The sequence below is a fragment of the Martes martes genome (assembly GCF_963455335.1).
Source record: "Martes martes genome assembly, chromosome: 14".
In the NCBI taxonomy this organism is placed as follows: Eukaryota; Metazoa; Chordata; class Mammalia; order Carnivora; family Mustelidae; genus Martes; species Martes martes.
In genome coordinates this window covers 25,507,523-25,534,030 of record NC_137902.1, presented here as the reverse complement: position 1 = coordinate 25,534,030, position 26,508 = coordinate 25,507,523, and the positions used below count along the sequence as shown (strand labels likewise).

The window sequence follows — 26,508 nt, the reverse complement described above, 5'->3', positions numbered from 1 at the left end:
GTCCGTTTTCAAGGAAATACTCGCCAGATATACAAGTCTAAACACCATCCATTGGGTACTTACCCTTCAGACAAAAATGACGTCCGGTGAAAAACGTGGCTAGTGCAACCTGCCGTGCAAACAGTTGTGTAAGTGCCTTTCCTCAAGACAACGATTGTACCTCAGGATGCGACACAAGTGTTTTAGGGTGGGTCTCCTTTTGCCACATAGAGTATTAAAGGACAAGTACTCAAGGTCAAGATTTAACGAAATTCATTTTTACATCTTCACTAGGGACATTCTGAAGAGAAATGGACTTTCCCCCCATTTCCTGTGCATGTGTGGTGGCAGAGAACGTGGTCTGCCCCCGCTGCCTCGCTTTGTGCTCGGGCAGCTTTGCCTGATGGACTCAAACGCCAGCACAGTGCAAAAGGCCGGGAACGTTTAGTGTTCTACTGGAAATCGCCTGACCTCGCTGCCCTCCTAAGAGGGTCTTGGGCATCCCTAAGGGTCCACAGACCACACTTGGAGAACCATTCTCCTAAAAATAAAATAGCAGTTGCTATAAGGTCACAGAGGAAGGGCTGACATGGTTGAAGGCCCACCCCATGAGGAAGCGAATGGTAATGGGGTGCAGGCTGATGTGTGTAGAAGCCGAAGCTCTTCCTGCTCCGTCGTCTTGCTTTCGATGACTCGGGAAACTTTTCCATTCGCCTGTGCTATTTCCACCCTGTGTTTAAACGCCGAAATGCAGACTTGGATCATCCGGTCTTTGCGTTTACGCCTCTGTTCTTAACATGATCCCATGCCAGACTTCCTTCCGGAGATTCAGAGAATTGCTTCCTCAACTTTGTTTTCTTTTCTTTGAAGGTAAATCTCATTTGGCCATTGTGCAGCGAGTGAACAATGAGGGAGAAGGGGACCCGTTTTATGAAGTTCTGGGAATCGTCACATTAGAAGACGTGATTGAAGAAATCATCAAATCTGAGATTCTGGACGAAACAGATTTATACAGTGAGTAGTCGGAGTGTGATTTTTTTCAAAACCTTGGCTGTTTTCTGTCATCTCATTCATGAGTCCTTTCTCATCTCCAGTGGCCACTTGCCTCTGTCTCTCATTATGTGCTGTGTGTGTAGGCTGTGGACCACTTAGCGGTGTGTTCCAGAACCTTCATCAAGGGGTAAAGGAGAGGCAAGGCCTGTGGTGTCGAGTGGTAGTATTTCGTTTTTGTTTTTGTCTTTTTTTTGTAAAGCCAACTTCTTCTAACCAGGGATGAGGGCATTACTTGCCCTGAACAGAAAACTCCCTTCTTGGTTTTTACTTTTATTGTAGGTGTGGAAAAAGAATCGCTCTTCACTACATTTTTATTTTCCACAACTAGGCAGTTGTGTTCAGATAAATTTCTTTTTCTACTTAAGGTCCAAATTCAGGTGCTTGTGAGGAGGATTTGTTAAATGGACGGATTGCCACTATTTAAATGTCCTTGTTCTAGAACCCAGGGGCCAGGGTAGAGGTGAGGTTTGTGAGTGTAGCTTTGCTGTGGCAAGGACTGGTGACCGGGAGGGATGGGAAGCAGGACAATGTAGGGTACACAATAGGAATGTGTTTTTCCCTTTCTGTGCTACTCTATCTTCTTTGGGGGGCAGAGGGAAATGGGTGAAGGGGGTAGGAGTCTCTTGGCTTGTTTGTAGAGGGAGGGGAAGATTCGCTGGTCTTTGCGTGTGAGGTAAATGATCCTGGGCTGAGTATTGAACCAGAATCCTGTCTTACTGATGTCCACAACTGGATTGTTGGACTGTGGAGTTTAAACCTTCTTCTTTGGCCTCATTCTTAGTAGTATCTTAGTAATCTCTTTAAAGAGATTAATAATGTGACAGGGACATTTTTGCCTGGAGATGTTTGGGGCTCTCAGAGGTGGGCTAGAGAAGAGTATCTGGGCTCTGTTTGTTCTGTTTGGCTTATTAAAGCATGACTTAAAAGGGAAATGGATTGTTCACATGGCCTGGGGCACCTGGGATGGGGCCTGCCTTGCTTAAAACAGAGTGATTTTTATTTAGTCCTGCTAGATGGGAATGTCCCTCATTTTAATAATGAGAGTCTTCCCTGTACCCTTGGAAGGATAAACTTGATATTTAGGAAATGACTTTCTTCTGAAAATGTGTCTTACTTTTTTCTCATGTATATATTAATGCGTTCTTTAAAATCACCATTTCCTATGTGTTTTATCCTCTTGACACTTGGAGAGTAGTCAGAGATCACATAATAAAGAATATTGTTACTTGTGTGTTGACAGTCTTTTCATCCTTCCTTACAGTGACCATTTAATACCAAGTGTGCCTCTTTATATATCTATATATAGATAGATAGATTTTTTGTTTGTTTGTTTCCTTGGGGGTGGTACTCATCGTGAGAAAGATAACTAAAGTACTTAGGAGATCATATGTTTGCTTTCCAGTTAAAGTCTCTTAAACCTCAATTAAACTGATTTCACACGGAAGTGTTGCCCAGCCTGCCTGGCTGGATGGAATGCTGACCACGTGGTTTTAGGGATATCCTTGAGGTCGACAGGCGATCAGGGCTGAGGACTACATTTGCCATTAGAAAATTATTTGGAAATATAGTGTTGATTTATGCTGTCTGATTCTGAAAAGAATTCAAGACAGAAGAAAATGGTAAGTTACGATTGCCCTCACCCCAGGACCAGCCCGGTAATTAAGTCTGCTTGGCCCTAGGCATGAAATGGTAATAGTGCACAGACTCATGGTTCTTGGGAAAGGAGTGAGCGATTAAGGTCTTGTCTTTAACCAAGTTTTTTCTTGATCATTCTCTGTCAAGAAAAATACTAGAAAAGGGTTTTGTATTAGACACTGTCTAGATCAGGGGTTTGCAAAACAACAATAACAACAACAAAAAACTACAGCCCACAAGTGGCCGCCAGTGTTTGGAGATCCCACAAGCTGAGAATTTTTGTTTGTTTTTTACATTGGGTAATTGTTGAAAACATCAAAAGAATAATTACTTGGAGACATGGGAAAATACTACAAAATTCGAATTTCATCTCCATAATAAAGTTTGTTGGCACACGGCCCTGTTAGCTCTTTCACATGTGGTCGCTTTTGTTCAGCAGGAGGGTTGAGCAGTTCCAACAGACACCGTGTGGCCCCAGAGCCTGAAATACTACCTAGCCCTTGACAAAGGAAGTATGCCGACCTCTCTTCTGGTTGACCTTCTTCATATTTGCTTGACCTTGAGCATCTCCGGGCCTGGGGTAGAAATGAAGCGAGCAGATATGATTGTTAAAATGTTCGATGAAAGCATTCTTTTCTGCTTCTGAAGGGGTTTTTTCAGATGTTTGTTTTCCCTGTTTCGGCAAAGGCTAAAAGCCTCTGCAAGGCAGGGCACCCTTCCCTGTGTCCTCTGTCGCCCGGTAATTGTTCTTCCCCGCAGTGTGGTGACACCGAGTGACAGGAGACTGTGTGGGCCCCGAGATGCATGCTGTCACTGTGGGGTTACATGGCTTGTGTGAGGGTTTTGTCCCCGCTACCCTGTCGTGTACTCACAAGGGCTCTGAAGATCTTTGTGGAGGATGTTTACCGTTGGTCCTAGTTGCCTTACTTTGAACTGGGTCATGACTGTGCTGCACTGATTTGCAGAGGATTCTCTCTCCTCCTCTTTCTGTGGGGCGTTGGTGCCTAGAGTGCCCGCGATCTGGAGGTAGTCTAGCCTTTCCAGTGGATTGTGTCCTTTTCATTCAAAAAGAGCCCTGATCTGATCGAATGCATTTCCTTTTCTCTTTTCTCGTTCTTCGGTCAGCTGATAACAGAACGAAAAAGAAAGTGGCCCATCGGGAAAGAAAGCAAGATTTTTCTGCCTTTAAGCAGACAGACAGCGAGATGAAGGTTAAAATATCACCACAGCTTCTCCTGGCCATGCACCGTTTCCTAGCAACAGGCAAGTGCAGCTTATCACAGTTTGCGATCTCTCCGAACCCTGGACCGTGTTTCTCACCCACCGCTGACTGGGGTGGGCTGGGGGTGGGGATGGGGAAATGGGGTGATAAGTAATGCCACTTTTGTGTTTTGTTTTTTGTTTTTTTGTTTTGTTTTGTTTTGTTTTGTTTTTTTCTTTTTAAATTCTCTCCTCTCCTGTGTTCAGTGTCGGCATGAACCCTCTGAGACATTTACCAGGGGTGGACCAGTAACTTAAAATTGGTCTGAAAGGTAAGGATGAATGTTAGTGGCACACTGCATGTGAACAGTAGGTCAGGTCATCTGCTTCCAGCTCAGTCCCGGGGAGAGCCCGCTGGTGGCGTAGGCTGGCCGTGCAGACCAGACACCACCTCCTGGAGTCATTCTCTCTCCAGCTTGCCTTGGAAGAACAGCCGGACCTCAGTGGTAACACGGGTGCTCTGATTTGCAAAGAAGAAAAAATAGATTCTCAGAATTAAATCTATCTCTTAGGATGTCCGTGACATCAGAAATTCTAAGCGCTTTGACGTGGATTTCTCGGTGGCCTCTTCAAGTCAGATTAACTTGGGCCCATTCCAGGAGGCAAGCGTTCACATTATTAAAACCACCAATCCAGCCGGCACTGACTGCTCCAGAAAGGTCAAGGTTGAATGGACTTAAGAGACTGACTAACCCTTCTCACATCCCCAAGTGGCTGTCTAGGTGAAGGGTGAGCTCTGTGGGCCAGGGGAAACGTGAGAAAATCTGAAAGTACCCAGTGGCCTGTAGAAGACGTCTGTGTCCAAGATGGGCGACCAGTGCCCTTCAGCTGTATGGAGCATACTTAAAATATTTCTAAAAGAAGGCTAACAGTAGCCATGCAATGGATGTTATGTACTCTTTAAGGCCCTGTTTTCAGATACCTAGAAATGCTCACAGTATAATATTTATGAGCCGGGAAGTTATTCATAATTTAATTTGAGGTGACAAAAAAAAACCCACATAAAACTGTGAGATCACACGGGCACATGTGCTCACCAGCTGCTGAGAGGGACGGCGTGGTGGGTTCCTAGGTGATTTTCTTTTCCTCTATCTTCTGTATTTTCCAAAACTTCTACAGGATACTATCTTATTTCGTTATTATGAAAGCTAGTACAGAAGCTAATACCGAATTCATGGTTCACCTCATGACAGCAGTTTTTTAAACATATAAACAGTATCTTTAACTTAATTTTCAAATTCTGGTAATATTGTTCATCATTGCGGAACCATACTTTAAACGTTCTCCGACTCTGCCTCTGAGATGCCGGGAAGTCCAGTTTCAATCAAGCAGCCCTAAGCCAGTAATTCCGAGTTTGGGTACCGGAAATCAAATGGATTCCTTTTGCCGATACAGATACACATTTTTTATTTTTTATTTTTTTTAGTTAGCAAGTTGGAGTGCATGTCGCTGTGTGCACGTGCCTTGCTTCTCTTCTGAATCTCCGCCTGCCTTTGTTCCCAGACTCTCTCAGGGTAGTGGAGCGGGAGAATGAGAGGTGGAGCCTTTCGTCTGGGGGCCTGGTACTAACCCACACCTAGATGCTTCCTGACCTTTGCTTCTTCCTTCGGCTGTTGTTGGACGGTCAGACTATGGTGGCCTGTCAAAGGGTGTCCTGGCAGTCAGGAGCCTGCTTCTGGTAGACTTCGATTTGTATCAGAAAATTAGGGTAATTTTATAAGAACTGAAACCAATGACGGGTTGAAAAGGAAATACTTAAACAAATACGAGACTTCGGAATTTTCTAATTTCTCCCAGGTAACCTCCCCCCAGTGGATCACCAAACGGAAGTGTCTTTAACCCATATTGTATTGCTTTGGTTCCGAATATTCTTATATTCTAAACTCCTTAATCACTAGTATGATTTTTTTTTCCATCCATTTGAAGTGTAATATCAAGTTGTGTTTATATCTATAGAAGTAGAAGCATTTAGCCCATCCCAGATGTCAGAGAAGATCCTTCTAAGGCTGCTAAAGCACCCCAATGTCATCCAGGAACTGAAGTATGATGAGAAGAACAAGAAGGCCCCAGAATACTACCTCTACCAGCGAAACAAACCTGTAGACTACTTCGTTCTCATTTTGCAGGTCAGAAGAATTATTCAATCGTTGTTTGATCTCACTGCGTACCCGTCCTTCCGGTTCTGAGGAGACTTTTCTGTCACGTAACTAACTTCCGGGGTCGCCTGATACGTGGGAGGATTTCCTCCCCCTGTTTTCCTCTCTGTAAAATAATTTCGTAAAGCAATGTCATTAGTTACTTCAGTTTCCAATACTGAAGGGCACTGACTGGTTGCTGAGGCATGGAGGCATTCATGTGAAGAAGGGTGAATTCGGTTGTTTATATTTTTTTTGAAGAGTTTGGAGAATTCCCTGTACACACCCAAGTCTTGATTGGGTATTTGAAATTTAAGTGTCATGAGTTCCTGGGGTCTCTCTTATCATCTTTTTCTTTTTTCCACTCGTCATTAGGACTTGGTCGTCCAGCTTCCTAGAGGTAACATACTATCTCTTCCCTTAACAACATCAAATTAATCCATTTATTATTGTTGTTTTTATTCCTGGTTACTAACCAGGCTGTTCTACAGAGGAACTAATGTAATCATCACAGCCTCTCATGGCAATGGAAACTTCGTTCCTTTTCAGTAATAGCATAATCCACTCTATCAGGTGAGACGGTCCATCCATTCTGGACGGTCCTTGAGGGGTTTTGGTGCTTGAGTTGGGGGAGGCCCTTATCCTATCCCAGTTTCATTTGATAGAACACCGTCGTTGACATGGAAACCAAGCAGTACAATGGACGAAGTGTTGGTTTTATTGACTGCTTGTGCCTCCTTACTGAAGAATTACTTATACTGAGTAAAGACCGATTTCCTATAAAAGAGTCCTAGACCCTTAAGCATTCTCCTACTTTCTGGTGATTTCCTAGGTATGAATTAGAAGGATTATTAGAAAAGTGTATTGATGGGGTGCCTGGGTGGCTCAGTGGGTTAAGCCTCTGCCTTTGGCTCAGGTCATGATCTCAGGGTCCTGGGATCGAGCCCCACATTGGGCTCTCTGCTCAGCAGGGAGCCTGCTTCCTCCTCTCTCTCTGCCTACTTGTGATCTCTGTCAAATAAATAAATAAAAATCTTTTTTAAAAAAAGTATATTGAGGGCCTGGTAGGTCCTACAATTTATGTGAATCCAGCAAGATCCCAGTTACCTGAAGGATAATTAAAGAGGTTCTTTTTATTTGAAAGCAACTCTTATCAGATGTCCAGATGAGGGAAACTCTGCAAAGTGTTGTGCTCATGTCCCTGTTTGGATGCTGTCGTGATGTCTGGAGGAGGAAAGAAGAAACTATAGGAAAAAACCGTGTGTTAACTAGTCACCTGCCACTTTCATACATTCTTTTGTAGAAACATCTCTTGGCAGGTTTTCTAATTCAATACCCTGATTCTTATATTAACTTTAGTCTCATTCAATCCTGCATTGTTTGTTTGTTTGTTTGTTTGTTTTCTTTTTCTCTGGAGATACACACACTTGAACCTCTGAGGGGGCTACGGGGAGTTAATGTACTGTAGCAAAAGAATAAAACATTGGTGCTTCTTCTAAAAGCGAGATGGGAATAGTCCTTAAACCCAGAGAAACTTGGACTTACACTAAATTTTGGATTACACTTTGCTTAGGAAGACTTAGAGGATTGACATGGTGAATTTCAGGAGTAATATTAGAAACTACGTGTCTTTCAGTTGTCGATTTTTACGTAGTTAACCTGTATGAAGTGTGATTCAGGAATGTTCTGTCGGTGTATAACAAAGCCGTTTCCTGGCTGAAAGATCTAAAAAGAGATTTTGTGGAAGAGGGACTTCATACTCCCCGTTCATTTACAAGTAAATCTTTAAGGCGATTTTTTTTAAAGATTTTATTTATTTATTTGACAGAGATCACAAGTAGGCAGAGAGAGAGAGAGAGGAAGGGAAGCAGGCTCCCTGCTGAACAGAGAGCCCGATTCGGGGCTTAATCCCAGAACCCTAGGATCATGACCTGAGCCAAAGGCAGAGGCTTTAACCCACTGAGCCACCCAGGCGCCCCTTTAAGGCAATTTTTGATAAAGGATTTGTGTGTATGTTACCTGTATTTGAATCCCTACATCATGTTAAGTATTTATAGAAATGGGACCTTTTTTTTTTTTTTGAGTTGTTGAACTGATGATGTCATGGAGATTTTTTTATAAATAGTGTATGTATTGGATTAAGAGGATTTATGGAGGTGTTTGAATTATGGAGTTCAATGAAAATTAGGTTCTTGTAGGCCAGCTGATTACCCAAGGTACCCGGAGTGTAAGAAAATGAAATAAGATGATCCCTGTCAATCCAGCACAGCTGTCACCTTTTACAAAGTATATTCCTCTCTGAAATATCACGAGCCCAGCTGGGGAAATTGGCGCCAGGTTATTGGGCATGTTTCCCTGTCTGCTAGAGCATTAAATCAGAAATGAGCTGCGGTATGTGCCTCCCGTTCCTGGCCCTGAAGCCAGTGAGCAGCCCTCTTCTGCAGACACCGGAAAAAAATTCTTCTATTAAGTTATTGATGTTTGGAATGTAATTATAAATAGAAACCCATCGCTCTGAGTTTAAACTCTAAATGAAATAAGATCGAATTTATTCGAAGTAAGCCATTTAAGCTTAATTAAAAGAATGATTCTCGAAGTTACTGGGCACATACTTCCCACTCCATAAGTATAAAAAGGCTGCCACCTAAAGTTTTCTCTGAAAAAGTTAGATTTTTTAACTAAAATGTATTGGGGGAGAATCAGTAAGGACAGCGATAAAAACAGTACAACACAAAAGTTGATTGGCTCTGCATGTCTTAAATAACAAAACAAATACATCATACTTTTTATTGAGTTGTTTTCAAATAAAAAACCTCCTTAATTGTCCTTTTGATAATTTGGGACCTTGCTGGACTCATGTAAATTAAAGGACCTACCAAGTACTCATAGATGTGTGTATCCATGGAAATGGAAAGGAATATAATTTTGATGGAAAATAATTTCACCATCATAAAAGAGTAAGCATACCAAGAAAAAAATGTTTTAACTAATACAATTAATAGGAATTTGGGGGAAAATTTAATGTAAAGCTAGGGAAATACTTTTTAGAAAGTTTTATGTGACTTCAACGTAAAGCTGATGATTTGCCATGTCATATGTAAGTTCTACTAAACTCAGGTAGAAATTTCTAGAAGTACCTGTATAGCTCATAGTAAAATGAAATTGGACCTAAAAATATATCATTGAAAAGTACTAAGCCACTTTTAAATGGTGACCAATTCTCTTCCAAAGGCTTATACATAAGGCTCAGAACAGGGCATTATAATGTATTGCCATGGGTTTCCTGAGTGTCTTCATATAAACGAATCTCTCCAGAAGGTTACTCAGGAGTCACCTCTAAGGAGGGAGACTTGGAGGACTGGGCATAACGTGGAAGGGAGACTTACTTCTCCCTTTGAATTTGAATTTCTTACCATGTATACGTATTACCTATTAAGGAAATGTTGAAAATATAATTAACATCAAACTGATAAACTCTAAGTAGTGACTGAATTAGAAAATATATAGAATATCATAAAATACAGAGAACACATTAGAGACATTATTAAATGATGCCTTATATGCAGTGTCAAAGTTTTAAGAAATTTTATTCCGAGTACTTACACAAGGAAAAAATGTGTAATTATCTAGAAAAAGAACAAAGCAACAAACTGAAAAGAACAAATTCAATAATAAAGATAGTCATGAAAAAAGTGTTAATGAGAAAGCCTTAAAACCCATAAATAAAATCAAGATTTGGTTCTTTTAAGAGATTAACAAAATCAGTATTCTATTGATGTAATTAATGTGATAAAAGAGAAAAACAACAAAACAAGAAGTTCTCTCTTCTCCTTTAAAACCGCTAGATTCAAAGAAATTACTTGGAAAAAAAATTGAAACTTGGAGGAGCTCATTTTCTGTGTGATACAAATGGGCCAAGATGGTACGATTTTCAGATTTACCAACTAAAGAGGCAGCAGTTAGAGACGAGCAGCGTCCCCAAAGAGTTGTTCACTGTAACTGACCAAATTAGGTTTATTTAGGAACGCAGGACTAGTTTAGGAACAACAGAACCAAAATGTGCCATGTTAATTAGGAAAGCAGTAAAGAAAAAAAGCCCTCATGCTCCTACCAATAGACAGCAGAAAGGCAACTGACAAAATTAAGCATCCATTTTTTTAATCTTAGAAAATGAAAAAAAAAATCTTTGTAAAAATCCATGATGAATAGTGAACAACAACAAAAAAAGTGCTGCAAAACCAATCCTACCCTTAAACTGACAGCCCCCTTTTGGGAATACATAAAATCCCTCATGCACACGCATCTGAAGAAATTACGTGCTCAAGCGATCGATGCAAACATATTTATAGCAAATCTGTTAATTACAAAGTAGTAGTAGTACATATGTCTCAACCACTTGTATTTCCATATGATGCGGCCATCATACAGTCGTGAAAGAAGCGGAAAGCGCAGAGAAAAATGTCAAGAGTCTGTGCACAATAATTATAACTACTATAAACCATTTTCCTAATTCAGAGTTGGTATTTTACAGTGAAGGATTTTTTGGTCCTTTGGGGAATAAAATGTCTAAGCAAAAAAAAAAAAATATATATATATATATGTATATATACACACACACATATGTATAAACATATATATATAAACATATGTATAGACATTATATATATAATTATATATATAACTATATAACTATATATATATATATATATATATATATATAGTTCCTCCACAGCACATAACCAGATTGACTTTTTGAAAAATAAGAAATAGAATACTAGGAAAACCAATAGCTCTTTTCTTTGCCAATTACAGAGTCAGTAAAAGGAGCACTTTTTTCCCCTCCTGATGTTAATTTTTCTGCTTGATTTCCTGCCTCAGATTTCGTGGTGGCTTTTCCACTGTTCCACCCACTCTCTCCTCAGGGCCTCAGACAGGGCTTTTCCCTATAAAGTGAAGTCCGTTCCTTTGTGGACAAGGCAGGTAGGATCTTGGAGCTTACCTGTCCCTTGACGTTACTTAAATCCGTTTCACCTGTTACTGGAAAAGGACTTGAAGCCTTCCGTACCAGACCTTTCTTGAGGATTTTTGAGTTACAGGGTCTGTGTGTCCCAGTGAGTAACAGATCTTTAATCCTGAGTCAAGTACAGCTAGCACCCATTTTAAAGGAAAAAAAAAAAAATTACTTGGACACCCAGTGTTGACCCTGTTTTTTAACAAATTATACGTAGATATGCATAAATAGAAACTAGGTATAAGCTCCTTTTGCGCTCTTGGGAGTTAGAATTGGTATAAACCCAGACTTGTAATTAACATCTTATTTATTTATTTAAAAATTTATTTTTGATTTATTAAGAGAGAGAGACACAGCGAGAGAGGGAGCACAAGCAGGGGGAGTGGGAGAAGGAGAAGCAGGTTTCCCACTGAGCAGGAAGCCGGAGGTGGGGCTCTATCCCAGGGTCCGCGACATTTGCTGGAGAGGCGCCGCGGGCCCCAGTAGGGCAGGGGGGCTCTGCTGCAGGCCCTTTTGCACTCAGCATCCTTGGGCCTCCGTGCGCCCAGCCCTGACTTACCCCTCAGCCCTTGGTTCAATCCGAGTTCCTTTGGATGTTTGTGCAGAATGCTGTGTTATCTGGCACCCACCGGGTGTGACTGGCGTGTTTATGTTTGGTCCTCCTCTGTCCTCGTCTCTCCAGTTCAGGGCTCCTCACGCTTGCACGCGCAGAGCAGTCCCGTGTGGGCTCCGTAGGACTGGCGAGGAGTCTGAAATGCTGCTTCTTTCTGACAACACCTGGTTGACTGAGCAGCAAGGCTTAGCCGAGATGACCGGGTCGTAAGCACAACTTCCCGCCGCCATCGGGAGCCCTAAGGCCCTGGCGCTGACCTCTGCTGGTGGCACTTGGTTAGAGGATGGTCAACCAGATGGTCCAAAATATGTGTAAATTTTTCACCATCAGAAGCTTTTTTTAAAAATCGAAGCACTCGTGAAGGGAGCGTGCCGTCCCCAGACTGCATCTCTAGACTCCAGATTGGGAACAGACCCTCTCCGGGTCGTGCTCTCCCTCTTACGGGGCGGTGCTCGTGAACTTGGGTTGGCGTCCGCACTCCATTCAGGTACCAAGCCCCATGGAATACTTTGCGATGGTGATATTTTAAAAAAAAAAAAAAAAAAAGGAAGAGAGAAAAAGAACTTGAAGGTGAACAGGAGACCGTGTCGATGCTCAGCGTGTGTGGCCCAAGGGAGGCTTTGGTCTGCTGAGTCTGTGCCATTCACTGACACTCAATCTTGTTTGTGCCAATGAAGCTAGCACAGGCTCCCACCTCGTGGCCAGGCATAGCACGAGACTGCTTTTAGTGCTTTCTGGATGCTTAGGAGCTTTGAGGAGAGTTCCCTAAGGACCTTCTTCCAGAGAAAGTTTAGGGTGATTGTGATGGTGACTTGACTTGGGAAGGCAGCTTTGCCTGAGGCAGGGTTGCCTGCCTTCTCGTTTGTCAGCTTAAACATGAAGCCTGGGCTCTCCGTTTGGGACCCTGTCATGTCCCGTGTTGTGGGGGGGTGGTGTGTGTGTGTGTGAGAATGAGAGAGAGAGAGAGCTGCTAGAGTAAAGAGTAAATTTGTGGATGTTTCAGAGGTAAAATCGGTTTGTAGCTCATTAATATGGAAGAAGTCCTTATCTAAGGACGTTGGTCGTGAGGCCATGCAAGCCATTTCCTCCTGGGGACAGCTGCGATTTTCATACTGGTAGGTTTCTTTGGACATGGTCACTTTGGGGCGCCATTGACACACAAACAGGAATAAAAAATGTTGACTGGATGTTTCTAAAACCTGCCTGTCAGAAAAGCCTCACTTGTGTAGGGAGAAGTACAAGGCTGGGCAGTTTTCAAAACGTGGAATTGTGGAATCCTATAAAGTTAGAATCGAAAGAACCACAGGATCCCATAATCTGCTGCAGTTTTATAAATGAAGGAAAAAGTGTCCGGCGGTGCAGTGGTTCCTTCGTGCTGATGCTCGACAGAGTTTTCACCAGTTGGAGACAAAGTGAGAAAAATAAAGACAGCTGCTGCAAGAACTTCCTGAAATTACATATATTCCGTTTAAAGACCTGTCTGTTCTGAAATTACATATTTTCTGTATTTTGGGGGTAAAGATGTCTGGTCTGATGTGAAATGGTGGTTCGTGGAGATGGCTGAGTTTTTAAAAATATCAGCCTGAATCACAAATTCAGCAACGCCATCTCTGAGGCTGGAGGTATATTTTACTAGTTCTGGGAATCGGCGCACGAGGAGCCGGGGACCCCGCGAACCGCCCGGCAGCCTGGTGATATGCGCTCGGTGGGCTGCGAGAGAAGGCTGAGCCTCCCCCACCTGCAGGCGCGTCCCGAGGGACAGAGAGAGATGGACTAAGGTGGCCAGAGTCCAGGGCTTTGAGTCTTTGTGCTGCTGTCCTTGTTCACTTGGCGGACTTACAGCCACCATGACTCCTGGGGGTTTCCTGAGAGACCGGGGTACCCAGAGGCTCCGGAGCTGGAGCCATTGTTCACAAACAGAGCCTCGTGGCCACGAGTCCCAAACTTGCCCCAAGCTAGAATCAACTAGAGAGCTTTATTCAAATCCTCCTGCCCAGGTCGCACCCACTCGAGTTCTAGCAGAATGCCTTGGAGTGGGAGCCAGACATCAGGTTTTCGGTTTGTTTTTTAAATCCCCAGGTGTTCGCAGTACACAGCAAGAGCTGGGAATCTCTGCCTTTGAGTTGACGTGGCAGGGGTTCGGAGCGCGACTGAGGTCTGTGCACTGCTCTGGGAGAAGGTCCTTCCCAAGAGGCAGACCCCATATTGTTACGGACAGTCTTTTGGGGAGTAGCTGTTACCCTACTGGTTCTGACAGTAATTATAAAGAACTGGGAAGGGCCGCCTATCTACAGGGACACAGAATACAAAGGCCTCATAGCTTGTAAAACAAATGCTCTGGATCCACTGGAGACCCATAAAGATGGAAGTCGTGATGAGCCTGATGTTGGCTTTGATGCTTCCTCTTGACTTTCTGCATAGAAATTCCCAGTCATGAGATGGTCCTGCAGCCGCTGTTGAGCTTCTGGTTCCAGAGAGAGCCACAAGTGTACAAAGGAACGACCCGATACAAGGTCAAGGGTTAGTGCAGGAAGAAATGGATAAGCAGCTGCAAAGATCTGTTCCATCTGGTGCTAGGTTTTTATTGCTCACTCTCTCTGAGTCATGTCCCTGCCCGTCCTCTTCTTTCCCTCCTCTATTAAGGGACCCTGCCTCTGAAGCCAGTCACTGCCTCTCATCTGTTCTTCTCCTGCCAGCTTCCGGCTTTTGCTCCCTTTGTGACCACGTCTTCTCCCCCTCCCTGATCTCCATCCTGACCCTCCTCACCTTCATTCATTCTTCCGCTTCAGTCTTTCTTGATGGACCCTTTCTTGATGGACTCTTCTGGAAGGGAAGATGTTCTGTGCCCCCTGTCCCCAGCGCTGATGCACCAGCGCCTTCCCAGTGTTTCTGTCTGGGCTCCTGCTGCCTGTCTTCCGGTCACTCAGAGCGGACTTCTGCCACATGACTCCCCCTCTCTCCCTTACGCTTCCTTCTCCTTCTGCTTCCACCAAACCACGTGGATCCATTATCCATAGCTTCTGCCCGAGCCACCTTCTTCCAGTCCCGTGGTGCCCAGCCCAGTGGGAAGACTCTGTGTCTTCCTAGAGCCGAGCCCCTGTGCCTTGTGCACGAGCACTGCCTCACGAGCCCATCCCCCCTGGAGCTCTGCGGTCTCCCCAGCTCTCCAGACTGCTCTCCCAGCCCCATCTCCCCCTGCTTTCCTGCACAAACCCAGTGAGCCTGGCTGCCTGCTGTCTCCCACCTCTGACCTGCCCTCCCTTCTCTTGGCTCAAATCCTACTCCTTGGATTTTCCTTCCTGCACAGAATGTGTAGGAGAACAGGAAGTAATTTTTTTTTCCAATTTCCTTAGATTCTTACCATCTTTTTCCTCGTGGAGGGTTTTTGTTGACCGCTTCGTACCATCAGTCTTCTACCTGCTCCCATCTGTCTCGTGCGTTAGAAACTTGTGGGTGGTGAGGACAGTCTCTGCACAGGACCCCACGGCCTCTCCAGGGCCCTGTGCACTGTGCAGTCAGGGTTTTGGGCCCCTGATTGTTGGCAGGGTGGTTTTACCTTATGGGGGGGGGTGGGTCGGCTCCTTTCCTACAGCAGGAGAGTTGGTTGGAGAGTGACCAGACTGATATTTGAGCAAAGGAAAAGCTAAAAGAGAGGCAGTAGATGGTTTTCTGAACAAGTGATTTGGGGAAAGTTTTCCATAACTGGGAATTTGGAATGATCAAAATAATTTTTCTTTCTTTTTTTTTTTATGAAAAATGATTCACTCTCTTGTGTTAGTGGGCGGCGTGGCGAGCATGGTGGTCAAGAGCTTGTTCTTCGCTTATTTAATCCTTCTGAGCCCCTCTCCTGACGTGTGGAGGGGGTGGCAGTTGTGTCTGCTTCATGGAGTTAAGAGCACTTAAGTGAGTTAATGAAGCACTGATGTGTTAGCACATTCCCCTTCAGTGAGGGGTGCCGTAATTTTTATTTAACTATCCTAAAGGATGTACCATGAAGGTGCCCCATCACTGGAGAGGCAGCTCCGGGTACAGTGAACGAGAGCCGTTCTTGTGCTCAGCTTGGAAATCAAAAAGTGGAACTTACTAGGATAGTCTGGTTGCCTGGAAAATGGATGTTGGGCACCACCCATCAGGGATGGCGGTGGACCCTGAGGCTAGCAGGGTGAATGAGGCGTCCATAGTCTGTCCCCGAGGAACTGATGCGTGAAGCTGTGGACGAGTTAGAGGACGAGAAGGCGAGGGAGGACTTCAGGGAGAGGTTTTGATGCAAGACTGTGAGGAGGAAGTTCAGAGAAGTTGTGGTACCCATGGGGGGTCTGAGCAACAAGGGGCCCCACCTACAGACACAGGACGCTGTGTTAGCGAGACCAGAGTGAGTTCTGCCCCTGGAGCCCTTTTAGTCCATGGCCATGAACGGTGTTACCCCTTAACCCTGATGTTGCTCCAGCTCGGGCTCCTGCAAGACCACATCTTCAGTGTTTGTCCCATAGATGGGGCGAGAGCCCCGTCTTTTTATTACTGGAGGGTTCCCGAAGAATCCATGCATGAACTAGGGATGCTAGGAAAATACTAAGCAGACTCACAGAAATTAAATCTCACATATTCACAGTCCTCTCTGCATCTCCAGCCAAATCCAGTTTCCATGTTGGATTAACCCTCTCTGTTAAGTGGGAGAGTATGTGAGGCTTTCTTTCCTGGGGATGGTTGGGAAAGGAGCTCAGACAAAAATGTGAGGGAGGACAAATCTTGAAAAGAGTTTGCTGAGGGATTGGTGTAACTGGACTGAAAACAACCCTGCCCTTTTCTTCCCACAGGGGAAAGTGGAAGTAGAAGCTGGGAAGGAAGGTATGAAATTCGAAGCCAGTGCTTTCTCCTACTACGGTGTGATGGCTCTCACAGCCTCTCCAGGTGAGCGGCCCTCTTCCGCCCCTCCGGGCAGGGCTGGGTATTAGGACAGAATGCCCTTCCATGGTCACCTTTCTGTACCTGCCAGCTCTCCTGTTTATCTTCATCTTGAACTTTTGATTGAAGCTGGTCATGTATACCTGTACCTCCCCTCCCCCCGCACAAATCATAAGCCTGTGCCCTGGTGAACTTGCACAAAGCCAGCGCTCCCCTGTGAAGTGGCACCCAGTTCAAGAGACAAACGTCACTAATCCCACAGACCCCACCGCCACCACACTCTCTGTCACTGTCCCCCAGACCTCTGCCTTAGCTTCTAAGCATAGACTAGTTGTGCCTGTTTTTGAACTTGGTATAAATGAACTGAAAGAGCATGTGTTCTATCGAGTCCGGCTCCTCCCACCCAGTGTTGTCCTTGTCACATTTGTCACTGTTGCTGTGTGTGCTTACACCTTACTTCTCACGTCTGTGCAGTGTTGCGTTGTATGAACATACAACGGTGTGCTTGGTCTGTTGCTGATGGACATGGGGGTAGTGTTCCATTGGGGGCTACCCTGCCTTGTGTGGCTGTGCATGCCCTCGTGCATGTCTTCCGGCAAGTGTGTGTGTGTGTGAGCGTGTGTGAATGTGTGCGCGCTCCTGCCGGGAGTCTGTGTGGGCATGGCCCCAGCAGCTCCTGCCCCTGCCTCAGGCCACTGAGGCCAGAGGGGTGCACACTCCTGCCAGTGAGGACAGGGGTTCTGCTTACTCTACACCCACTGCTAGATGATGTCAAGTCTTTTAAATGTTCACTGTTCTGGAGGTTTTTAAATTTGCAATTTTCTGAGGATGCACAAGGATATTTATTGCTAATAGCCAGTTCTTGTCTAGACGGCTGGTCAGGTGAGGCTGCCAGCTGAGGATGGCTGTGCCCTAGGGTATGGACTAAGTATGCTGAGCACCAGAGGCCAGCAGGCGGTATCTAGTAGGAACGGGGAGCACAGAGAGCTCTGGCTCTGGAGTCCGCACTGTCCCTCTGCGTTGCTTGCTTTGCAGGGTGCATGTGCCACTGCCTGCCCACTCCCACCCCCCCACCCACCCCCGCCCCCCCCTCCACGCTGGACCAGTGCCTACAGGTGAACAGAGGTGCTGGAGTGCCATCTTGTGGCCACAATACCAAATGACATGCTCTGGGAAACTTAAAACCCAAACTTTCAAATAGCCCATCCTAAGACAACCTAGGCGGCTTCTGGAAACCAGTCTCAAAAGGGGAGGGGATACCTCCAGACACATCTGTTTTTGTGACCTTAGGCTTCATCTGCCACGTCATACAGTGTCCCGGGCACCCAAAGGTGTTACTAGAGTTAGGAAGCCGGGGAAATGTTGAGGGTTCTCCTCACGTCCCTCAGCCTCCCCTGCCCCAGATGCATCTTCTCACTGTCCTGCTGCGGGGTTTTCAGCCACATTCGCCAGCCTCCCCATTGTCAGCTGCTGACTAACGTCGGTGTGAACGTGGGCCTGTCTAACCCCACTGAGTTGTAGCTTCTGTAAACTTGAAGGTGCTCTGTTCTTGCCACTGGTGAGGAGGCAGGGAGGGTCCTGACTGGTCCGGGAGGCCCTGGGCTCCAGCTGCAGTCTCAGTGCCTGGTCGGCGGCCTTTGAGAGAAGACCTCTTGGCTTCCTCCTTACCGAAAGGACATAATAAGGTTACCTCGTATGCTTGGTAGAAGAGAATGTGGTGATACTTCCCCCTGCGAGTGCTCTGTAAGCTTGAGAGCACAGAGGAAATGGTGTGAGAGCTGGGTGTTGCGCTTGGGACTGCTGTGTGGCAGCCAGCCTCCAATCAGCCCCAGGTTAGCAGAGTCCGATTTAGAAGGTGGCTTTTGAAAGGAAAGTTACAAGAGTAAGGATACAATCTTAGCAATCACTGGTTCTTGAAACTTAAACAGTAGCCCAGTGTGTACTGACCTGTGGGTTCACATAAAGGCAAATCCCATCCAGAAAAGGAGCTGAGGAGCGGACCCTCCCCTACAGCAAAGCTGTGGGGCTGCAGCAGCCGGGCCTCGGGAAATGCCAGGAAGGAACAGGATGTCATTAATAGCATCTTACTTATTACAAAGCCCAGTATTTTACTTGACAAGTAGGATTTGGGTGTATTCATTGAGAGATACAGTTAGTGCCTTAATCTCAAGATAGTATTTCTATTTATTAATGTTGATTGCCTAGAAGAATCCTACAGTAATCAGTTTCAAGACCTGCCCAGTTGTGAGTCAATTACCCTGTAGTTTAAAAACAAAAACAGGGGTGCCTGAGTGGCTCAGTTGGTTAAGCATCTCCTTTCAGCTCAGGGCATGATCTCCAGGTCCTGGGATCGAGCCCTGCATCGGGCTCCCTGCTCAGCCGGGAGTCTGCTTGCTTCTCCCTCTGCCACCCCAGCTCATGCGTGCTCTCTCTCTCTCTATCGCAAGTAAATAAATAAAATCTTTTACAAATTAAAAAAAAAGAACCTCCTCCTGCCCCCCCCCCCAAAAAAAAAACCTGCCCAGGAAATAGGACTCCTGCCAGGGAGGGCGGTGTTGATTGGACTTTTCAATCCGACCGGCCTGCAGCTCTCTGAGTGGCAGTGATGAGGATGCCTTTGGTCCGCCATTCCCAAGAGACCTGTGCATAACATACTTTAATTACTTTCCTCTAATACTTTGAACTTTCGAAGTATTCCCAAACAATTCAAAATATCAAGTCAAAATGACGGCGAGACTAAGGATGTCCGTGAGCTGAACAGCCGACTGCTTGCCGCAGGCTCTGCGGGCGCGGGTGGCTTGGATCATACTCTTGGGCTAGTTGACTAATTGAGCCCCCCTTTTCTGTGGCTCGTTGTGATTTAAATCCTTAAGAAGAGCACGTTTTTGAGCCATAAGCCCCAATACAGTATTAATGGCTTAAGAGATTTCTAGGCTAGTAGAGAAGCATTTGAGTAGGATTTCTTCTGATTTCAGGCTCCCTGTATTCCTCTTCCTGGAAAGCACTGTGTGTTCCTTTTTAATTTCCATAATATCCTATAGGCTCTGGAATTTCTGGAACTGAATGCTCACAGTAGTAGAACAGGTATGCACTCCTGTGCCCCGAGTGCAGAGGTCTCCTTCCTTGCCTTTCGATGCGGTCTCACCCTGCTCTTCTCCATTTTTCAGTTCCTTTGTCCCTGTCTCGCACCTTTGTTGTCAGCAGAACAGAGTTGTTAGCAGCAGGTTCTCCAGGTAACTCTGCATGTTTCCTTTTCGTAATTCTTCCGGTTGCCTCCCTTGACACCCCACGGAAGCCCAGCTGGCCAGATCTGGTCCTTTGATGTGGTCCAGGCTGCAGTTCTGCTCGGAGGGCTCAGGTGGCACGTTCCCAGACACGGTGGTGAGCTCCTGCGGGGTCTGGAGAAGCCCAGAGCAGGCGTGGGGCAGACTCCGGAGCCTGGCAGGCAACTGGCCTGTGGGTGTGAGCAGCGCTGACCCCCCAGAAAGCCCGCGCGACGGTGACCTGGGCCATCACTGCCCCCTCCCCGGCGCACCCGTACCACTGACCTCGGGGTCTCCAGGGCAGCGCGAGGGGGCTGCTCTAGGTTCTTGGACCTCAGCCAAGTCAGGGCGTCCAGCGCTCACAGAGGCCCCAGTGTTCTTGGTTCTGTTCCTTGGGTCCTTGTCCCAGCAGCCGTGTGAATGGGGCACTTGCGTCCCTGCCTCATGAGGCAGGGGGCCCCCCAACTCCTCCTGCCCACCCCACCTCGTGCTGTGCACATTCCTTGCCGCCTGCTGTCAGGTACCCACCCTGCACGAGGGTTGGGTCCTGCCTGCCTAATAACGTCCACCAGCCAGAAAGAAAGGCAAAGGTTTAATCTTTCTTTAATTAAAATTGCCGAGCTTTCGGTGGTACAGGTTTTCTGTATTTATTACGTTCCACACAGCTTCTATCTTCACATCTCATGAAGTTGGCGTTTCCTAATCCAGGTTCAGCAGAATTCTCAAATGCTGATATTTTGTAAAACAGGCAAGACTTTCCCTAGAAAGAAGCTACTGTTCCCTCAAGTCTTTGCTCTGAAAAAGCTCGCGAAGTGTGGGGATAAGATCTTATTTATAAGCCTGTTTGAATCAAACCAGCTGGTGGGATAGACCTGTCTGTGCCCACAGTACACACACGTATGCACAGAAATACGCATTTGTATATACATATGTATGTTGGTGTTTTTTCTTCCCGTTTGGTTTGCTGGCATCTGCTACCCATTTAAAACATCACAGATGCTGAAGAAGAGTGACTTTTAGGTGACACCCATGAAATGTCATTTGTGTTTTATTTTTTCCATGGAACTAGAGATTTCTCAGATTTCTCTTTCTGATCCCCAAATAAATAAATAAATAAATAACCCATTTTTTAGGTCCAGGCCTTCAGGATGCTGGCATTACAATAAGTGGAGGTTGAACAAAACTGGTGATTTCCAGCCTATTCCGAGTGATGCTTGGTGGTTCCAATGGAGGAGGCTGGGAATGTTTCTTTACAGTATCTTTCTGGCTTACTCCTAAAAAGAAAGCATTCCTAGGTGAAGTAACTAAAAAGCAGGGGAAAAAAAAACATGCTAAGAAGGCATAAGAGGAATTAAAATTGGAAATTTTTTAATCATAATTATTATAAAAATTTGGCACATTAATTTGGCCGCAAAATATGACCCGAACTGGGGGCTGGCCACTTAAAGTCTTTATTCTCCTTGGTGTGAATACTCGTTGGTCTCACTGTGTGTTGAGGAAAGGCTGGTTGCACTAGGTCCCCAGAACACAGGGTCTGCCTCCCCAGACTGTGGCTGGGATGCTGGGCTGTGGGTTCCTGGCAGAGGCAGGGGCTCATCTGGCAAAACCAGAGGGCAGTGGGTTGAGAGGAAACAGACTAGGAGTCTAGATACCTTGGGGAAACCAGAGAAACTGCCCTGTAATCCTCTTTGGGAGGAAAGAGCAGGAGACTCAGAAGTAAGGCCTCTGCCGGCTGTGTGCTGATGTAGTCTGATTAGTAAGTAGAGCCCCCTTGGAACATTTGGGTTTTTTAACCTTTACATTGTAACACACAGAAGTAAACACTGTCCATAGAAATGGTGATGTGATTTGGGGTTAAAGCGCAGGGATACAGTGGGGTCCTTGTTTCAAAGAACGTTTCCATCGGTCGACCCGAGCGATGCTCTCACAACGTATAGAAAGGCTCGGACATGAGGGTGGGCGCCTAGTGGAGAGAGGGGGATGAGGCAAACAGGAAGTAGAACAATGTTAACGAGGCTTCTTGATGGGATATTTGTGAGGTGTCAGGTGCTGTGCTAAGCACTTCATACGTTCTCCCCTTTGGAATCCTCCTCAGACTTTATGAGGCGGGAACGAATACCCATGTTCTACAGAGTTGGGTCATCTGATCAAAGTTCCCTTCTGCCAAGAGAAAACGTGATAAATTATTCATCTGCCTTGTTCTCGCAGAAGATAAGTAGAAGCAACCAGAGGAGTGGCTACTCTGAGTTTAATTCTGAGCAGTGGAAAGTCAGACAAGATCGTAGGGGAAGTTGTGCTGTGGCAGTTTTAGGAGAAAGGGAGCTCTCCCCGTGAAGTTCACGGAGTACTTACCATGTTTTGTTCTGGTCGTCCTATTTTAAGAGGGACGTTTATGACGTGAAGGATGTCAAAGTATTTAGCTGGACAAGAAGAGGCCGAAGGAGAGCACAGCTATCTCCAGGCTTTTCAGGGCTCCTTCAAGCAGCAGAGGAGTGGTGGTCCCTCAGTGGAGCTCTAGGAGTGGAGGGAGAGACCACCAGCCACGTCAGTCTGAGGGGAGGGAGAGACCACCAGCCATGTCAGCCTGAGACGGTGATTTTCATGGGCATGATGAGCGACGTGGAGGAGTTGAAGGGCAGGACCAGCCGAGGGCCAGCTCCTGTGTGGGAGTATCGGTCAGGGGTGTACTATGAAGATGGACCGGCCTGATCTCCGTCAGAACTGGTCCCCTCCAGTCCTGTGACATTATGCAGGCCAGCGCCTGTCCAGTGTGAACACCCCCTTAATATATGTGGAATAGATTTGATGGGAAAGCAAAAATGGAGGACGCTTTGATGAGGGTGGGGTGGGTTTTATTTTTAACAAAAATGTGTGTTAGGAGCTGCAGTCAACCTGCCTTTGAGAGCAGCGGCACTGGACTCACTGTGTTTCCTTGTACTTTGTTTTAATGGACGAATGGACACTGCCCATCCCCTCGAGGACTCCCCCTGCAAGAGAAATACCTTGGGGTATTTCTCCCCCTGCACTGATGGTCCCTTAAGCCTTTTAAGAGCTTTTAAGAGTTTGGTGTTCCTGAAATGCTGAGACCCCCAGGCTGCCTGCTGGGGATGTCGTGGGGGTCGGGGACAAAGATAACAGGTTCAGCTAGCGGGTGGGTTATGGAATGAGCAGACAGAACTCTTTCGAGAACTCTTTTGATCCCTTTAAAACACATAATGATTTACAGACATTCTCCACAGTACTTTGCTTTTGCTTCTGGCAAAATAACAAAGTGCTGCCCTCCCATGCCCCATGTTTTCTCTCCGGGAGCTTCTGTGTCTCGGGGAGGCTCACAGGTGCGGTCACAGCCTCGGGAGGATGGTGTGTGCGCACGAATGGGGCCTAGCGGGGGTACCAAACGGACCTCGTGCTGGCGGGGGTTTTGGGGGGCAGGGCCCTCTAGGTGGTGAGCTGTACGGTGCTCGGGTGTCTGGTATAAGTTGATTGAACTGATCTCTTAATTACTACTTTTTATTATTTGGAAAGTTAAGAGCCGACTTTGTTGGTTCTCGCTACCTCACTTAAAAGGTTCTGGGCTTCGCTGTCTCCTTTTCTAGGTGAAAACAAGTCGCCTCCTCGCCCCTGTGCTTTGAACCACTCAGACTCTCTGAGCCGAAGCGACCGGATTGACGCCGTAACGCCGACCCTGGGGAGCAGCAATAATCAGCTCAACTCTTCGTTCCTCCAAGTCTACATCCCTGACTACTCCGTGCGGGCCCTTTCCGACCTTCAGTTCGTGAAGGTAAGAGGAGAGCGCGTGGGTTGGCTGGGCCTGGCCGCTGGGGGTGACCTTCCACGGCAAGCTGTCCGGCGCCCCAGCCCTGCCCCTGGGCTTTCCCTTTGTCACTTGGGTGTCCCACCTCCAGCTCCTGCACCCAACCGAGACGCAAGCCCGGGAGAACATTCGTCTCTCTGGCTCTGTCAGAATGGCTGCCAAGTCAGGTGTGGCTTTTTCAAGGAGTGAGAGCTGGAGAAAGAAAAAGAATAAACCCTTTTCAGCAAGTCTTCATGAGCTCCTGACTCTCGTGAGTCGGGGTGGTCCCAGAAGGGCTGAGATCCGAGACCCTGAAGACTTGCTGAGATGGGGTGGGAAGAGCCCTCTGCCTCTCTTCTGCCCCGAGACAGGGTTCTTGTCTTAGTCTGGAATAGAGACGTCTTCTGAACCGAAGAACGAGCCAGCTTCAGCTGATGGAAGCCTATCTCCATCTTCCAGTCTCTGTGAGATTGTGGGACAAAAACTTGGACATGGCTTCTATCAGTAAAAACTGACTTGTTCGCCAGAGTCCACTCGAAAAGTGGCTCAGTTTATATTCGAGGGTGAAGTTTTCCTAGAAAAACTAAGCAGGCCCTTCGGGGGACTTTAATATGTAATACGAGGTCGAGACAAGAACTCCTAAAAATAAGCGTTCTCTTGGTTTGTCTTCCGTACCATCTTCTGGCCCCAGATCTCGAGACAGCAATACCAAAATGCCTTGATGGCATCCCGGATGGACAAAACTCCTCAGTCTTCGGACAGTGAAAACACTAAAATTGAATTGACTCTTACGGAGCTGCACGACGGGTTGCCAGATGAGACCGCCAACCTGCTCAACGAACAGAACTGTGTGACACACAACAAAGCCAACCACAGCCTGCACAGCGAAGGGGCCATCTAGGGCGCCCCCCGCCGCCCTCACCCCCCAGGCCCAAGGCCCCAGGCCAGCTGACCGTGAATCCCATTAGTGTGAGCTTGTGTGCCATGCTGCCTCCCGCAACATCCTGAGACCAAAGACTTTGTCCCCTTCCCGGAAGCAGCGGCGGAGGATGGCGAGGGCAGGAGCGGAAACGAGAGGTGTGACATCAATGGCTCGGGCGTGGCATTCGAGATTTTTGGAGATGAACTTCTTCCACCCAAATAGAATCATGTTTATTTTTTCAGTTGTACCTTTTATCTTTATTCACTCTCCTCCTTCCTCAGTTTGCATGAAGTTGGAAATTGTGGCGGTTTATTAATTTTTTTCCCCAAGAGATCATGTTTTCAAACAGTGTCTTTTGCAGAGTTTTACGTTGTTCTGTCTGAACTCTGCCGTGACTCCGTGATGGGACCCGAAGGGACTTGCTCCACCGGCGGCCTTGCCGGCCCTCCTTGGGAGGGGCACACCTGCTCCGTGCCCAGTGGGTGTCGCTGTGGAACTTGAAGGATGAATGAAGAAAACTGTGGCTGCGGACCTGCCAAGTCTGTCCCACTGTGGGGGCGGAGCCTGTGCGGGGCCGCGGTCGCCTCCGTGAGCTCAGTGTTGTTTTAAGTTAATGTCTAACCGTGTCCCTTTCCCTCAGAAAGGTTTAACATTGGCTTGGAATGTGATTTTTTTTTTTTTTTGCTCCTACTCTAAGGAATTTTTATCACCAAAATGAATGTTAATGAATTTGAAACCCATGGTTTATCATTGGCAAGAGGCAAGGTGACTTCATCCCGCAATTCCTCCAGCCTGGATTCTCCGGCCCGGCCAGGCCGCCTCCCCAGCCTAGCGCCCCAGCCTCCAGAGCGCCGCCACCCACCTCCCCGTCCTTGCTCTTGTTGACCCAGGATGCTGCTACACAGATGCCAAATGGAAATCTTCCACAGGGCCTTTGAGTAACCGCGTGGTATGGAGTTCAAGCTCCTCCCTTTCCCACCGGCAAGTCTGTCATTGTCCGGAAAGGAGTTGGGCCCGGCCAGCTGCGCTCTGTGCTCTGAGCCCAGAAGGCGTTTCCAGACCCAGGTGTTTAAAGGAGGGAACTTTGGGGACTGCCAGCCCCTGCCCCTCCTCCCAGGGAGCTCACTGTCCCTCTTCCCCTCTGTCCCTGGGCTCCTAGGGCCCAGTGGTGGCTGTGCTGTGTTCCTCACCCGAGGACCTCTGTGCCTCCCACCTCAGATGCAGCCCACGCCGGAGAGGCTGCCTGTCCAGCCCCGGGTCGGTTTGGCCCCAAACAGGGATTCAGAAACCAAATGTGTGTTGTGGCCATTTCGTGTGTGTCTCCGCCTTATTTTAATACCAAATTCATCACGTGTAGTGAAATTAATGTCAGGAGGTACTTCTCGAGTGACCGAGTTCTTAACTCTCTTACCTGTTTTAAGCATTAGCCCGAGGGATATGTGCATTTTGTTGGCAGCGGTCGTTGGTACACTGAATTCCTGAGCTGAGGTCGTACTGGCCGCCGTGCGTGGGTAGGAAGGCTGCTCCGTGCCGCCTCTAGTCACTGGCTGAGAAGATAGCATTTTCTCCACTGGGGCTCACTCATCGAAGGGAAGCCCTGGGCCAAGCAGCAGTTTCCTTCTCCCTCCTCAAGGTAGGAATGTGTCCCCCAGGTTGGGCTCTGGGCGGACGGGAGCTGGGGTTGGGGAGTCACCAACAACATGCCGGGCTTGGTGGCTCCAGTATCATAGGCATGTTTACCACAGTATTTCCTCCAGGATGTCCATCCTGGAGGATCTTCCTCATCAGGTGCCATGCCCCTTAGAGAGGGTCACAGGGGCACCCCCTAAGGGTGTTGAGTGGCGAGCTACTGGCCCCCCCCACCTGCCGCGTGCGCTGGATGGAGCCCCTGCTGTTCGATGGCTTAATGTTAGTGAGACCCCACACGGCAAGCTTCCCCTTC

At 47.0% G+C, this 26,508-nt stretch overlaps 1 protein-coding gene across 2 annotated transcripts in view; it reads left to right on the top strand.

Moving 5' to 3' along the window:
* CNNM2 (cyclin and CBS domain divalent metal cation transport mediator 2) overlaps positions 1 to 25,867 on the top strand; it is a 142,933-nt gene extending 117,066 nt beyond the window's left edge. Inside the window, exons 2-8 of one of the 2 annotated variants that reach the window (XM_080822318.1) lie at positions 850 to 993; positions 3,793 to 3,930; positions 5,884 to 6,053; positions 16,501 to 16,594; positions 19,756 to 19,821; positions 23,448 to 23,632; positions 24,336 to 25,867. In XM_080822318.1, coding sequence (XP_080678444.1) covers positions 850 to 993; positions 3,793 to 3,930; positions 5,884 to 6,053; positions 16,501 to 16,594; positions 19,756 to 19,821; positions 23,448 to 23,632; positions 24,336 to 24,545 — 1,007 coding nt within the window. In that variant the 3' untranslated portion in view covers positions 24,546 to 25,867. The remainder of the gene's footprint in view (positions 1 to 849; positions 994 to 3,792; positions 3,931 to 5,883; positions 6,054 to 16,500; positions 16,595 to 19,755; positions 19,822 to 23,447; positions 23,633 to 24,335) is intronic. The other variant, XM_080822319.1, reaches the window with a different exon arrangement.
* Positions 25,868 to 26,508: the final 641 nt, after the last annotated feature.